Here is a 13955-nt window from a genome sequence, read left to right as displayed (position 1 = left end):
AATATCTCTCTATTCCGAGATTGTATCAATGAACGGTTTAATGCGTTGGAAACTAGACTCATAGATCTTCAATTTGATAGGTAGATCACCTCATAATTCCAAGCACATTGGGAGAAAAATGCAGTAACATTTGACCTAAAGTTTAAGTAAAATTATAAACCTAAGTTGCGACAACTTTTATCGACTTTTGTTTCATAACTCGCTTGACTTCAAGACTTATGATACGGATATTATATTATTCAAATACATTAAAACAAGACCTCTTGGGACAGTTAATCACATCTAGTGTTACCCGAAAATACGGGTTACAACATCCTTGATTCGTTTAACTTCTAATACTTGTTAACCACTCTTATACACCCTTGTATGGTTTAAGACCAATAGGATTAACTTCTTATCATCTAAAAGATAATATCTTCTTGGATTTACGTCGACTAACTTACGGCGTGATCTAAGGTACGTGAATTTGGGTTGTAACACCCTCTCCCCCTTAGGAACATTCGTCCTCGAATGTAAGGGTTTATGGGGTGTCTAACTCATCGTGGATTCCGACGGAGATTTCCGGCTGAGTTTCCCCTATAAAATGGACACTAGCCAAACTTGCAAGCAGTTAAACCCAACCTATGGCCTTACAAGACTATACAAAGCATTATGGATATGTACATTATCTGCATATCACCATTTTGTATTAAAAAAAAAGAGTATTCACAAGCTATTGCTTACCTCATAGAGCCGTTTCACCTTATAATGCGTCCTTCTTTCCCCCGGCATCCTCGTTATCTTCACTCTGGAATAGGTAAGGGTATTTAGACTTCATCTCCTCTTCTGCTTCCCATGTCATTTCTTCTATATTCTTGTTCCTCCATAATACTTTCACGGAAGCTACATCCTTTGTTCTCAGCTTGCGGATTTGTCGATCTAATATAGCCACTGGCACTTCATCATATGATAGATCCTTTGTAACTTGTACATCTTTGATAGGGACGACCTGTGAAGGGTCTCCAATACATTTCCTCAACATAGATACATGGAATACTGGGTGGACAAATTCCAATTCAGATGGCAATTCTAACTCGTAAGCCATCTGTCCAATTCGTCGAAGAATTTTGTACGGCCCAATATACCGCGGACTCAACTTACCCTTCTTCCCAAAACTCATAACACCCTTCATCGGCGAGATCTTCAGGAAAACCCAATCACCAACCTCAAATTCCAGATCACGACGTCGGACATCGGAATAAGACTTTTGCCTGCTTTGTGCCGTCCTCAGTCGCTCTTGTATCACTTTCACCTTCTCAATGGCTTGGTGAATCAAATCTGGCCCATATAATTCTGTCTCACCAACTTCGAACCATCCAACTGGTGATCTACATCTCCTCCCGTATAGTGCCTCATACGGGGCCATTTTAATACTAGAATGGTAGCTATTATTGTAGGCAAATTCTATAAGTGCCAGATGGTCATCCCAATTCCCCTTGAAATCTAGAACACATGCTCGTAGCATATCTTCAAGCGTCTGGATGGTACGTTCAGCCTGTCCGTCAGTCTGCGGATGGAATGCAGTGCTGAGATTTACTTGTGTGCCTAAACCCTTCTGAAAAGACCTCCAAAAGTTAGCCGTAAATTGAGCTCCTCGGTCTGATATAATAGATACTGGCACACCATGAAGCCTAACAATCTCCTTGATATACAACTTCGCATAATCTTCAGCCGTGTAAGTTGTCTTAACTGGTAGAAAATGGGCAGATTTTGTAAGTCGATCAACTATCACCCATATGGAGTCAAACTTATGATAAGAGCGAGGTAATCCAATAATGAAGTCCATATTAATCACCTCCCATTTCCAGGTCGGAATCTCTATATTCTGAATCAATCCACTGGGTTTCTGATGCTCGATCTTTACTTGTTGACAATTAGGACACTGGGCTACAAATTCTGCAATAGACTTCTTCATGTTATCCCACCAATACTGCTCCTTAACGTCATGATACATCTTTGTCGAGCCAGGATGGATAGAATATCGGGACTGATGAATCTCAATCATAATCTTCTCTCGCAACCCTGCCACACTAGGCACACATAATCGGCCCTGGTATCTCAGTGTCCCATCTCCTCCGATCTTGAAAGCTGTAATCTTACACTGCTGAATTCCCTCTCTCAATCTTACTAAGGTAGGATCTTCATATTGCCGTGCTTTTACCTCGGCTACCAAAGATGATTCTGCTGTATTCTGTACAGTAACACCTCCGTCATCAGAGTCCAACAATCTGATTCTCATATTGGCCAGCTGGTGAAGCTATTTGGTCAACCCTTGTCTACCTGCCTCAATATGTATTAAGCTTCCCATTGACTTACGGCTGAGAGCGTCTGCCACAACATTGGCTTTACCGGGATGGTACAATATCTCGACGTCGTAGTCTTTCAGTAATTCAAGCCACCTACGCTGCCTCAAATTCAACTCCTTCTGCTTGAAGATGTATTGTAAACTCTTGTGATATGTGTAGATGTCAACATGGACGCCGTATAAGTAGTGCCGCCATATCTTCAAAGCATATATTACTGCAGCCAATTCCAAATTATGAGTCGGGTAATTCTTTTCATGCTTCTTCAATTGTCTTGATGCATAAGCAATCACCTTCCCACGTTGCATCAATACGCACCCCAAACCTATACCTAAGGCATCACAATATACCACATAACCTTCTGTTCCTTTTGGGAGAGTGAGCACTGGCGCGGATGTCAATCGATTCTTTAGCTCCTGAAAACTATGTTCACAAGCATCAGACCACTAGAACTTGGTAGCTTTCTGTGTTAACTTAGTCAATGGTGCTGATATAGAGGAAAACCCTTCTACAAACTGCCTATAATATTCTGCTAGCCCCAGGAAGCTGCGGACTTCTGACGGTGTTGTAGGTCTCGGCCAATTCTTCACTGCATCAATCTTCTGAGTGTCGACACTAATACCCTCATCAGATATCACATGGCCAAGGAATGCTACTGAGTTCAGCCAGAATTCACATTTAGAGAGCTTAACATATAACTTATGATCCTGAAGGGTCTGTAATACTATCCGCAAGTGGCCCGCATGTTCCGCCTCCGAACGAGAATACACCAGAATGTCATCAATGAATACGATCACGAACACATCAAGATAGGGCCTGAATACACTATTCATGAGATCCATAAAAGCTGCTGGGGCATTTTGTTAGCCCGAACGACATCACCAAGAACTCAAAGTGCCCATATCTTGTCCGGAAGGCCGTCTTTGGAATATCCTTCTCCTTAACCCTTACCTGATGATACCCTGAACGCAAGTCAATCTTGGAGAAATACTTGGCACCCTGGAGTTGGTCAAACAGGTCATCAATTCTTGGAAGTGGATACTTGTTCTTTATTGTAAACTTATTCAACTGTCGATAATCGATACACATCCTTAACGACCCATCTTTCTTCTGCACGAACAAGACTGGCGCACCCCAAGGTGAAGTGCTAGGCCTAATGAAACCCTTATCTAGCAAGTCCTTCAACTGCGCCTTCAACTCTCGCAACTCTGCCGGGCCCATCCTGTATGGAGGGATAGAGATCGGTTGAGTGTCAGGCAACGCATCAATGCTAAACTCAATCTCCCTTTCAGGAGGAAGGCCTGGGAGTTCATCTGGGAAAACATCTAGAAATTCATTGACCACGGGGATTGATTAAAGAGTAGGCGGCTTTGCCTCCGCATCCCTAACGCGAACAAGATGATAAATGTAACCTTTTGAGATCATCTTCCTTGCCTTAAGATAGGAAATAAACCTACCTTTCGGCGTAGCAATGTTCCCCTTCCATTCAATGGCGGGTTCACCCGGAAACTGAAACCTAACCATCTTCGTACGACAGTCAACATTTGCATAGCATGAGGCCAACCAGTCCATTCCCATTATCACATCGAATCAACCATTTCCAACTCAAATAAATTTGCCGAGGTTTGACGACTACAAATCATCACAGTGCAACCTTTATATACCCTTCTAGCAATCATAGAATCTCCTATCGGAGTGGATACCGCAAGTGGTTTACTTATCAATTCAGGTTCAATTCCAAACTTATTAGCCACAAAGGGTGTAACATATGATAAGGTAGATCCTGGATCAATTAGCGCATATACATCATAAGAAAACACAGACAATATACCTGTAACAACATCCAGAGATGACTCGAGATCTTGTCGACCTACTAGAGCATAGGTTCGATTTTGAGCACCACTCGAACTCGGCACTGAACCTCTACCTCTACCACGACCTGTCGACTGTTGAAAACCTTGTCGAACTGATGAGGAAGAACCAAACACAGATCCAGTCGGTTGAGCCATACCACCACCTCCTCTGTTAGGACAATCCCGCATCATATGGCCAGGCTGTCCGCAAGAATAGCACGCATCGGAACCTCGACGGCACAGTCCAAAGTGGGCCTTGCCGCACTGATCACAACGAGGTGTTAGGGGTCTCGTATGACTAGTATCTCTATGAAATTGTGAGCCTGATGCCCTCGAACTCTGACCTAAACCAGAATAGGTAAATCGATCATACCGATGCCTCTGAAACTGTGGAGGAGCACTAGCTACAGGTGGCGCCGAACTCCTCAAAGATTGGGGCCTGATACTGCCTTTGAACTCATCAGAATACCCTACAAATCTCGCCCTCTTATGCTGGCCCCTATCCTGCTCCCTATCTGCCCTTTGCTGGCGCTTACGATCCTCTAGGGTCTGGGCATAAGCCTGAATGCGGGAAATATCCATGCCCTCTACCAAGGAGGCTGTTGTGCACTTATTTATCAGATGTGGTCCCAACCCGTTCATGAACAGATGCTCCCTATCACTCATCTCGGACACCATATGGGGAGCATACCTTGCTAAAGAATCAAACTGTATACTATACTCTCGTACACTCATATTACCCTGTCGAAGGTTCAAGAACTTATCAGCTCTAGCTCGTCGTATCTCAACTGGCAAGTAGTGACGAAGAAAGGCCTCAGAAAATTCTTTCCACACGGCTGGAGGAGCGTTCGGACCCCTAGATCTCTCCCAACTATCATACCAGAAAACCGCTAAATCCCGTAACCGATAAGAAGCCAACTCTACTGCCTCCGTATCACTAGCATGCATAACCCGCAATGTACGATGAACCTGATCAATAAATGTTTGTGGGTCCTCCTTGGGGTCTGATCCGGTAAACACTGGAGGGTCTAGATTAATAAAATCACGAACTCTCGCACTAACCGGTTTATCAGCAGCACCGGTATTCTGCCTCTGAGCTTGAGCAGCTACCAAGCTAGTCAACAACTGCACCGCACTGCGCATATCGTGGTCTGTAGTGCCAGACGGGGGAACTGGATGTACTGGGTGCCTCCTAATACCCTCTGGAGGAGACGGAGAGTATGAGATGGCATCTCACTTTGAGCCTCACTTTGGCCTGCTCTGGCTGGAAGGCACCTGAATGTTACCCTCTCCCACAGCTGTATCAAGCCGTTTACTAATCGCTTGCTTCCTAGTCGAAGGCATCGCTGAAAGAAAACAAGGTGAATATTAGATATGAACACTTACGACTCAACTCTACGCACGATCTAGATTCAGGAAGAAGGTAACAACCCTAGATGTCACATAGCCTCCTGATTATAAATGTGGCGCGCTACACATCCATAATCAAAACTCTACTAGACACGGCTCATAGACAACCCCTAGGACGGACTTGCTCTGATACCAAGTTTGTCACAACCCAACTGGAAGGTCATGACTAGAACCCGGGCCATACTTGCCGAGCACCAACGTACATTTTATCTAACCTTTCTTATTATCTTTAAGGGCCGACAAGACCAATATAAATGGTAGAAATGGATCATGAACATCCAACAATGAAAGATAATGTCATGAACATACGTAACATGGGACGACAAGACTGTCAAGAAACTATATATAAGGTACGAGCTACCATGGTGCCATGAAAGACTATACAACAAAAATCAGCTGACAAGGCATTCCAAACCATACATGAGTCGACACCTGTCTATGAGCCTCTAAAAGAACATAAGTACTACAACATTGCCGGAACAGGGCCCCGACATACCCATAATGTCTATAACAAAAATGCATACCAAGACCACGGCAAGTCCGGAGAAGGGATCTCGCCAATAACCGCTGAACCGGATAGCCTACTGTGATGGGGGAGCTGCATCTACCCATCTATCAGGACCTGCAGCACGACATGCAGCGTCCATAAATAAAAAGGACGTCAGTACGAATAAAGTACTGAGTATGTAAGGCAGGAAAGCATAAGTAAGAACAATAATGTAAACAGTGATAGGGAATATACAACCTATGACATCTGGGTACCTCTGAGGGCTACTGACATGAAATACATGATACATACATATATATATACATAAACTTTTAAAACATACGCCTTTGTGGGCATCATCATCATATCATACCCGGCCGTAATAGGCTCGGTAAAATGTACCCGGCCATCATAGGGCTCGGTAGAATCGTACCCGGCCACGTGGAGCTCGGTAAAACCCAACTGAGCAGTGGTTGCACAATAGGTACCATACCCGGCCGACTATAGCGCGGTTCGGTAGAGTAAAATAGATACATATATATGATGCATGCTGGACTCATTGGAATCACATTTTGAACCTTTCGGAGTGACGTAAGGTCGGTATCCTTCGTACACGTTATTAGGATTAACTCTTCATCAAGAATCTTATAAGAATCAGGAACTACCAACAACATTGATAATATAAGAATAAGAGAAGTAACATCAATATCAATTGTTTCATAAGAAGGGCAGCAATGTAAGTACTGCTAGCTTCTAAGAGTAGAGTATCTTTGGGAGCTCGTTCATTACATTATGTACAATCGGAGTCGTGCAAAAGAATGAAGGGGATAGCCTCACATACCTTGTATATACTGCCCAACCTCAAGCTATGCAAATGTTACGACTCCTTAGTCTACAATAAGAGAAATGACACTATCATTATCGTTTAAGCGTCGTAACTATTATGTATCGACCGCAACCTATTTTACGATGAAACGGACAGCACCTCCCCAATTTATATGACTTCCCACAAGTCAATACAATCACCAAACAGCCCAAACAACATCATGAATAATCATATTGAGCCTCCAAAATAGTCCACCAACTAACAACATTACTACCAAGCCTTTCGATATATATTTCACAAGTTCTAGCATCAACGACTTAGCCACAACTTGGATAATCTTAAATATATATAGAGTAAGAGGTTCCTTACCTTTAAACAGAAATAACAACTCCAATTTGACCTTAATTTTCCCCGAAATATCCCTTCAATTCTGCCACAAGAACAAGGAAGCGAAACTAGCAATTAATTCAGGTTTTTCGGCACTAGAATTACTTTAGAAGACTTGAAATCACCAAGGGTTGATATTAAAAACTTGAAGGAGTATTTGCGGAACATAAAACACTTAAAACAACCTCCCACACGAGCTGGAACAACACAAAAATCAGCAACAACAAGAAGAACAAGAAACTTACTAGCGCCACGGGATTCCCGACACTTGATTTATGTTGTTTGCCCTTTGTTTGGGTCTTGGATCATGAGAGAACCTTGAGAGACTGTTTTTAGGGTTATAAGGTCTGAATATACTGAAAAATAATGACTTAAAACGGGGTTGAGGTATCTTATATATGTCCATATGTCTTAAACCGCCTTTGTGGGCCCCATAGAGAGCAGCTTGGCGCACTCTCGCGAAAACGCGAATATCTCTCTATTCCGAGATCGTATCGATGAACGGTTTAATGCGTTGGAAACTAGACTCATAGATCTTCAATTTGATAGGTAGATCACCCTATAATTCCAAGCACATTGGGAGAAAAATACAGTAACATTTGACCTAAAGTTTAAGTAAAATTATAAACCTAAGTTGCGACAACTTTTATCGACTTTTGTTTCATAACTCGCTTGACATCAAGACTTATGATACGGATATTATATGATTCAAATACATTAAAACAATACCTCTTGGGACAGTTAATCACATCTAGTGTTACCCAAAAATACAGGTTACAACATCCTTGATTCGTTTAACTTCTAATACTTGTTAACCACTCTTATACACCCTTGTATGGTTTAAGACCAATAGGATTAACTTCTTATCATCTCAAAGATAATATCTTCTTGGATTTACGTCGACTAACTTACAGCGTGATCTAAGGTACGCGAATTTGGGTTGTAACATAAAATATGTTAATTCAAATGTTTAGCTGTTATATGATTGTCGGCTTGCCTAGCAAGTGTGTTAGGCGCCATTACGATAGGTAGGGATTTTTGGATCGTGACAAGTTGGTATCAGAGCACTAGGTTGCTTAGGTCTCATGAGTCATGAAAAGGTTTAGTAGTGTCTTGCAGATCGGTACGGAGACATCTGTACTTATCTTCGAGAGGCTACCGAACCGTTAGAAAACTTCACTTTCTTGCATTCGTGCCTTGCGGATCCGTGATTCTGGAATTTGAAATTCTACTCTTCTATTCTCTCAAAAATGGTGAGGACACATACGACTGGATCAGGCGGACGACCACCAGTACCACTAGCTAGGGATACGAGAGGCTGGGGCTGCGGTAGAGGCCACGGTGTGGCTCATAATACAGCTAGAGCAACACCTGTGGAGCTACCAATTGCTCTAGCTGAGGATCAAATACCAGATATTGTCGAGCCGATGGGACCATCTTATGCACCAGCAGTGCCCATTGTGATCCCAGGCCTTCACGAGGCTTTGGCCCAGATTTTGACTGTATGCATGAGCCTTGCTCAGGCAGTTTCAGTTCCATTTGCACCAACCACTTCACAGGCCAGGGGAGGTGCCCAGATGATAGCATCAAGGACAAGGATAGAGTTTTGGAAGCTCCAAGGCCATTTACAAGATCTTAAGCTAAAGAGTTGCACTCTAAGATTGCTGGACTTCAATGGCAAATAAAGAAGCTTTTAATTGTAGAGGAAGAGCTCAAGCCCAAAGTAGATGAATTATCCAAGTTTTACAATTATTTGATGATCCAAATTGAAGTCCAAGAGGAGGAAGATTGGGCCACCAAATCAGCCCTTGAAGTCCACCAAAGGGGCTCAAAATGAGCTTAAAAGAGGTCCAAAAGGGGGTATTTCAAAGGGAGCCCAATTGGAGTCCAAATCAATGGCCCAAACTAGTAGTTTTAAGGTCCAAATCTGCCCCAAAGGGATTTGGCCGCCCCCCACCTAATTGTAATGACTTTTCTTACTCCTTAGCAATCACCCTACCTAATTGTAATGACTTTTTATGCCTTAGCAACCACCCTACCTAATTTTAAAGACTTTTTGTGCCTTAGTACTCCTATAAATAAGGAGTTCTTCTCATTCATTGGGACACTTCATTATTGATTAAGTATATCATACTTTGAGAGTTCTTTTGAACCTTTGTTACTTGTGCTTTGAGATTTATCTTTCAACCTTTACTAGTTCATAGTTCAAGGTAGTAAGATTATTTCTCTATTGTGATATCTTTGATTCCTTTGTGGTATTCTTAGAAGGCGATTAATACTAGTTATAAATTGTTGTCTCAAGTTACTCGTAAAGCGGTCAAGATCCGAATCTATTTTTTTGATTTGCTTTTAAGTAAAGGCGTTTGATTTCTTCAATAAATCAAGACGTTGTTGCTTTGATCTTGTCAAGGCTATAGAACTTGCGTTCTTGGAAGTTCTTGGAATTCTTTCCTCGAATTTTCCCATATCCTTTATTTTCTGCCCTTAAGTGCTAGTTGTTCAATTCCTTATTGTTATTGCTTCCGCATTTACTTTTCAAATTCTTACTCTAGTTTGGATTCCCGACCTTGTCGTTATCAAGTGGTATCAGAGCGGCTCTATCAAGGTTTCGTTCTTGATAATTCTGGGGATTTCTTGAATACTAAGAGCTAAAAAAAAAAGTTAAAAAAAACAAAAAAAAAACGAAAATCAATTTAAAAAAAAAATTGCTTGCTCTCTAGGAACTTTCTTTTGTATCTAATTTGTTTCCAAAAACTATTAAAGGAAACAAGGAGAGGGGATCCCAGATTTCAAAGATAAGACAAAAATTTAATTTTTCTTACTCTTTCTAATCTAAATATATAATCATTTCCTTTTTGTTCGTGTCTTGTTTCAACCGAGCCTAATAGTTCTAGGATTTGGTTCTTCTTTCATTTGTTCCCCAAAAATCTATATTTTACTACTAAGAACTTTATACGAGTTGGGTTTAACTATAAATCTACAAAGTATTTCGTTCAAAGGTTATTTCGAGAGAGAGAAAAAAAAGGGCAAAGTGTGTGTGAGAACAATTGAGGAAAAATTCAATTTTCTGATACAGTTTAATTATTTAAGATGTCACATACAGGTAGTGATGATGAACGAAGGGTTCTTCAAGAAGCCGAAATCAAAGCAAGAAATGATTTTACCTTGCAAGTTATGCATCAACAATTCGAAAGGTGGAATTTGCAACTCCAAGAGATGAGGGACACCATTGCTGAGCAAAATGATACAATAGCTGAACTTAGAAGGGAAAATAATGTTAGGCCCCAAGCTAGGAGAAATGTACCCCTTGCCCCCATTGTAAATCAAGAAAACCCAATAGATGATTTTAATGATATCGATTTTGATAGGGTGGGAAGAGATAGGAGGGGACAAAGAGGTAGAGTAGAAGATGATAATATAAGCAGTATAAAGATGAAGATGCCATCTTTCAAGGGAACAAGGGATCCAGACTTGTACCTTGATTGGGAGAGAAAGGTTGAAGCCATATTTGACTGTCACAACTACTCTGAGGGTAAGAAGGTTAAACTTGCTATTGTTGAGTTTTCTGACTATGCTGCTATTTGGTGGAAAAAGCTTACTAGGGACAGATTGCAAGAAGGACAAGCACCACTTGCTACTTGGGCTGAGATGAAGAGGGTGATGAGAAAGAGATTCATACCATCATACTTTCAAAGGGAGCTACAACAACGCCTTCAAACATTGAAGCAAGGGTCCATGTCTGTGGATGAGTACTTTAAGGCTATGGATATGGCTATGATCCAAGCTAATTGTATGGAGGAAAAAGAGGCTACAATGGCTAGGTTTTTAAATGGTTTAAATAAGGAAATAGCTGATGTAGTAGAATTACAACAATATGTAACAATAGATGAATTAGTTGATTTGTCTGTAAAGGTAGAAAATCAAAATAAAAGAAAGCAAGCTAGCTCATGAAAAGGTCGGTCAAACACCATCTCCAAGAAGCCATGGTCGAATCAAGAGATGAAGAGTTCTTCTAGACCTCAAGAAGACAAGGATAAAGGTAAATTTGAGAACAAAGAGGGAGGTAAAATCTTTAACCCTAAACCTTTTACACCTTCTAGTTCTATTCAGTGTCATAAATGTAAAGGAAGGGGACATATAATGTATGAATGTCCAAGTAGAAGAAACATCATTCTTAGAGAAGATGGAGGATATGAGAGTGAAAAAAGTGAGGGAGAAGAAGAGGGAGATGTGAGTAATGATGATGATATAGAACTACCTAATGATGGCATGATTGGGGTAGTTAGAAGGATTATGACTATCAATTTGGGAAGCAATAGTGAAAGAACAAAGGGAGAATATATTCCATACTAGGTGTGGGATAAAGGGGAAAACTTGTTCTATGATCATTGATAGTGGTAGTTGTGCTAATGTGGTGAGTTCATACTTTGTGGAAAAATTGGGACTTGCATGCATGAAACACCCTACTCCCTATAGACTCCAATGGTTAAATGATAGTGGTGAACTAAAGGTAAACAAACAATGCATGATTTCATTCAATGTTGGTAGATATGAGGATGATATTCTTTGTGACATAGTCCCTATGCAAGCTTGTCATATCTTACTGGGTCGTCCTTGGCAGTATGATAGGAATGTTTTTCATGATGGAAGGAAGAATAGATATTCTCTTGAGCTAAATGGCAGGAAATTTACTCTTGCACCTTTATCTCCTTCTCAAGTGTTTGAAGATCAAAAGAGATTAAGGGAAACAATGGGAAAACCAAGGGGAGGGATAAGAAGTGAGCTTGAGGAAAAAGAAAAGAAAGGAGGCCAAGAGTTGGAAAAAAAGAGAGATGGCCGAGAGAAAGAGAGAGAGGGCAACAATTTGAGAGAAGAGATAAAAAGGGGCTTGAATGAAAAAATAGAAAGTCTTGGTGAGAGGAAAGAGGCTAAGGAAATAAAAAAAGAGAGTTTTTATATAAAAGCCAAAGAGTATTTAAATGCAAGAAAAGAGGGGTTGCCCATAATATTACTTACTTATAAAGAAGTTTTGATTAATTCTGAGTTACTCACTTCTTCGTTGCCAAGTATTATTTCTTCTCTTTTGCAGGATTTTGAAGATGTCTTTCCTGAAGATATTCCTAATGGATTGCCACCTTTACGTGGCATTGAGCATCAAATTGATTTCGTGCCTGGATCACAAATCCCAAATAGGCCTGCTTATAGGAGTAATCCAGAAGAGACAAAAGAGCTTCAAAGGCAAGTTGAGGAGCTGCTTGAGAAAGGCTTTGTGAGAGAGAGCATGAGCCCTTGCTCTGTTCCCGTCCTATTGGTACCCAAAAAGGATGGAACTTGGAGGATGTGCGTGGATTGTAGAGCAATCAACAAGATAACGGTAAAGTATCGCCATCCTATTCCTCGTCTTGATGACATGTTGGATCAATTACATGGATCCAAAATCTTTTCTAAAATTGATCTAAAAAGTGGTTACCATCAGATTCGAATGAATCCTGGAGATGAATGGAAAACTGCTTTTAAGACCAAATATGGGCTTTATGAGTGGTTAGTTATGCCTTTTGGCTTGACTAATGCACCTAGCACTTTCATGAGATTAATGAATCATATCTTTAAGGATTTTCATGGAAAATTTGTTGTGGTGTACTTCGATGATATCTTGATCTTTTCTAACACTTTAGAAGAGCATGTAGAACACCTAAAACAAGTTTTTGAAGTTCTTAGAAAGCAACTCTTATTTGCTAATCTTAAAAAGTGTACTTTTTGTATGGATCGTGTGATTTTCTTGGGTTTTGTGGTTAGTTCTAAAGGAGTTGAGGTTGATGAAGAGAAAATCAAAGCAATAAAAGAATGGCCAAAACCTAAGAGTGTAACTGAAGTTAGGAGTTTTCATGGACTTGCTAGTTTTTATAGGAGGTTTGTGAGAGACTTTAGCACCATTGCTTCTCCTTTAACTGAAGTTATTAAAAAGGATAAGATTTTTACATGGGGGAAAGAACAAGATGATGCTTTTAACTTGTTAAAAGAAAAGTTATGTTCTACTCCATTGTTACAATTGCCTGATTTTTCTAAATCTTTTGAAATTGAATGTGATGCTTCTGGCAAAGGAATAGGTGCTGTTTTGATGCAAGATTCTAAACCTATTGCCTACTTTAGTGAGAAGTTGAGTGGAGCCACATTGAACTATTCCACTTATGACAAAGAGCTATATGCTTTGGTAAGGGCTTTAGCCACATGGCAACATTACTTGTGGCCAAGAGAGTTTGTCATTAAAACTGACCATGAATCCTTGAAATACTTGAAGAGTCAAGGTAAGCTTAGTAGAAGGCATGCTAAGTGGGTTGAATTCATTGAAACTTTTCCTTATGTAATTTCTTACAAACAAGGGAAAGAGAATGTTGTTGCGGATGCACTTTCAAGAAGGTATGTCTTAGTTTCTACCCTGACTTCTAAATTGATGGGTTTTGATCAAACTTGATAACGACAAGGTCGGGAATCCAAACTAGAGTAAGAATTTGAAAAGTAAATGCGGAAGCAATAACAATAAGGAATTGAACAACTAGAACTAAAGGGCAGAAAATAAAGGATATGGGAAAATTCAAGGAAAGAATTCCAAGAACTTCCAAGAACGCAAGTTCTATAGCCTTGACAAGATC

The 13955-nt window shown here is 40.6% G+C and overlaps 1 protein-coding gene across 1 annotated transcript in view; it reads right to left on the bottom strand.

Annotated features, from left to right (window-relative positions):
• Positions 1-742: 742 nt before the first annotated feature.
• The window catches only part of LOC142166409 (uncharacterized), a 28506-nt gene continuing 15293 nt past the window's right edge, over positions 743-13955 (bottom strand). Inside the window, exons 3-5 of the mRNA XM_075225620.1 lie at positions 1896-2140; positions 1113-1544; positions 743-1013 (exon numbers count right to left, since the gene is read on the bottom strand). Coding sequence (XP_075081721.1) covers positions 743-1013; positions 1113-1544; positions 1896-2140 — 948 coding nt within the window. The remainder of the gene's footprint in view (positions 1014-1112; positions 1545-1895; positions 2141-13955) is intronic.

Source organism: Nicotiana tabacum, chromosome 2, assembly GCF_000715075.1.
Source record: "Nicotiana tabacum cultivar K326 chromosome 2, ASM71507v2, whole genome shotgun sequence".
NCBI lineage: Eukaryota > Viridiplantae > Streptophyta > Magnoliopsida > Solanales > Solanaceae > Nicotiana > Nicotiana tabacum.
This window is presented reverse-complemented; position numbering and strand designations above follow the sequence as displayed.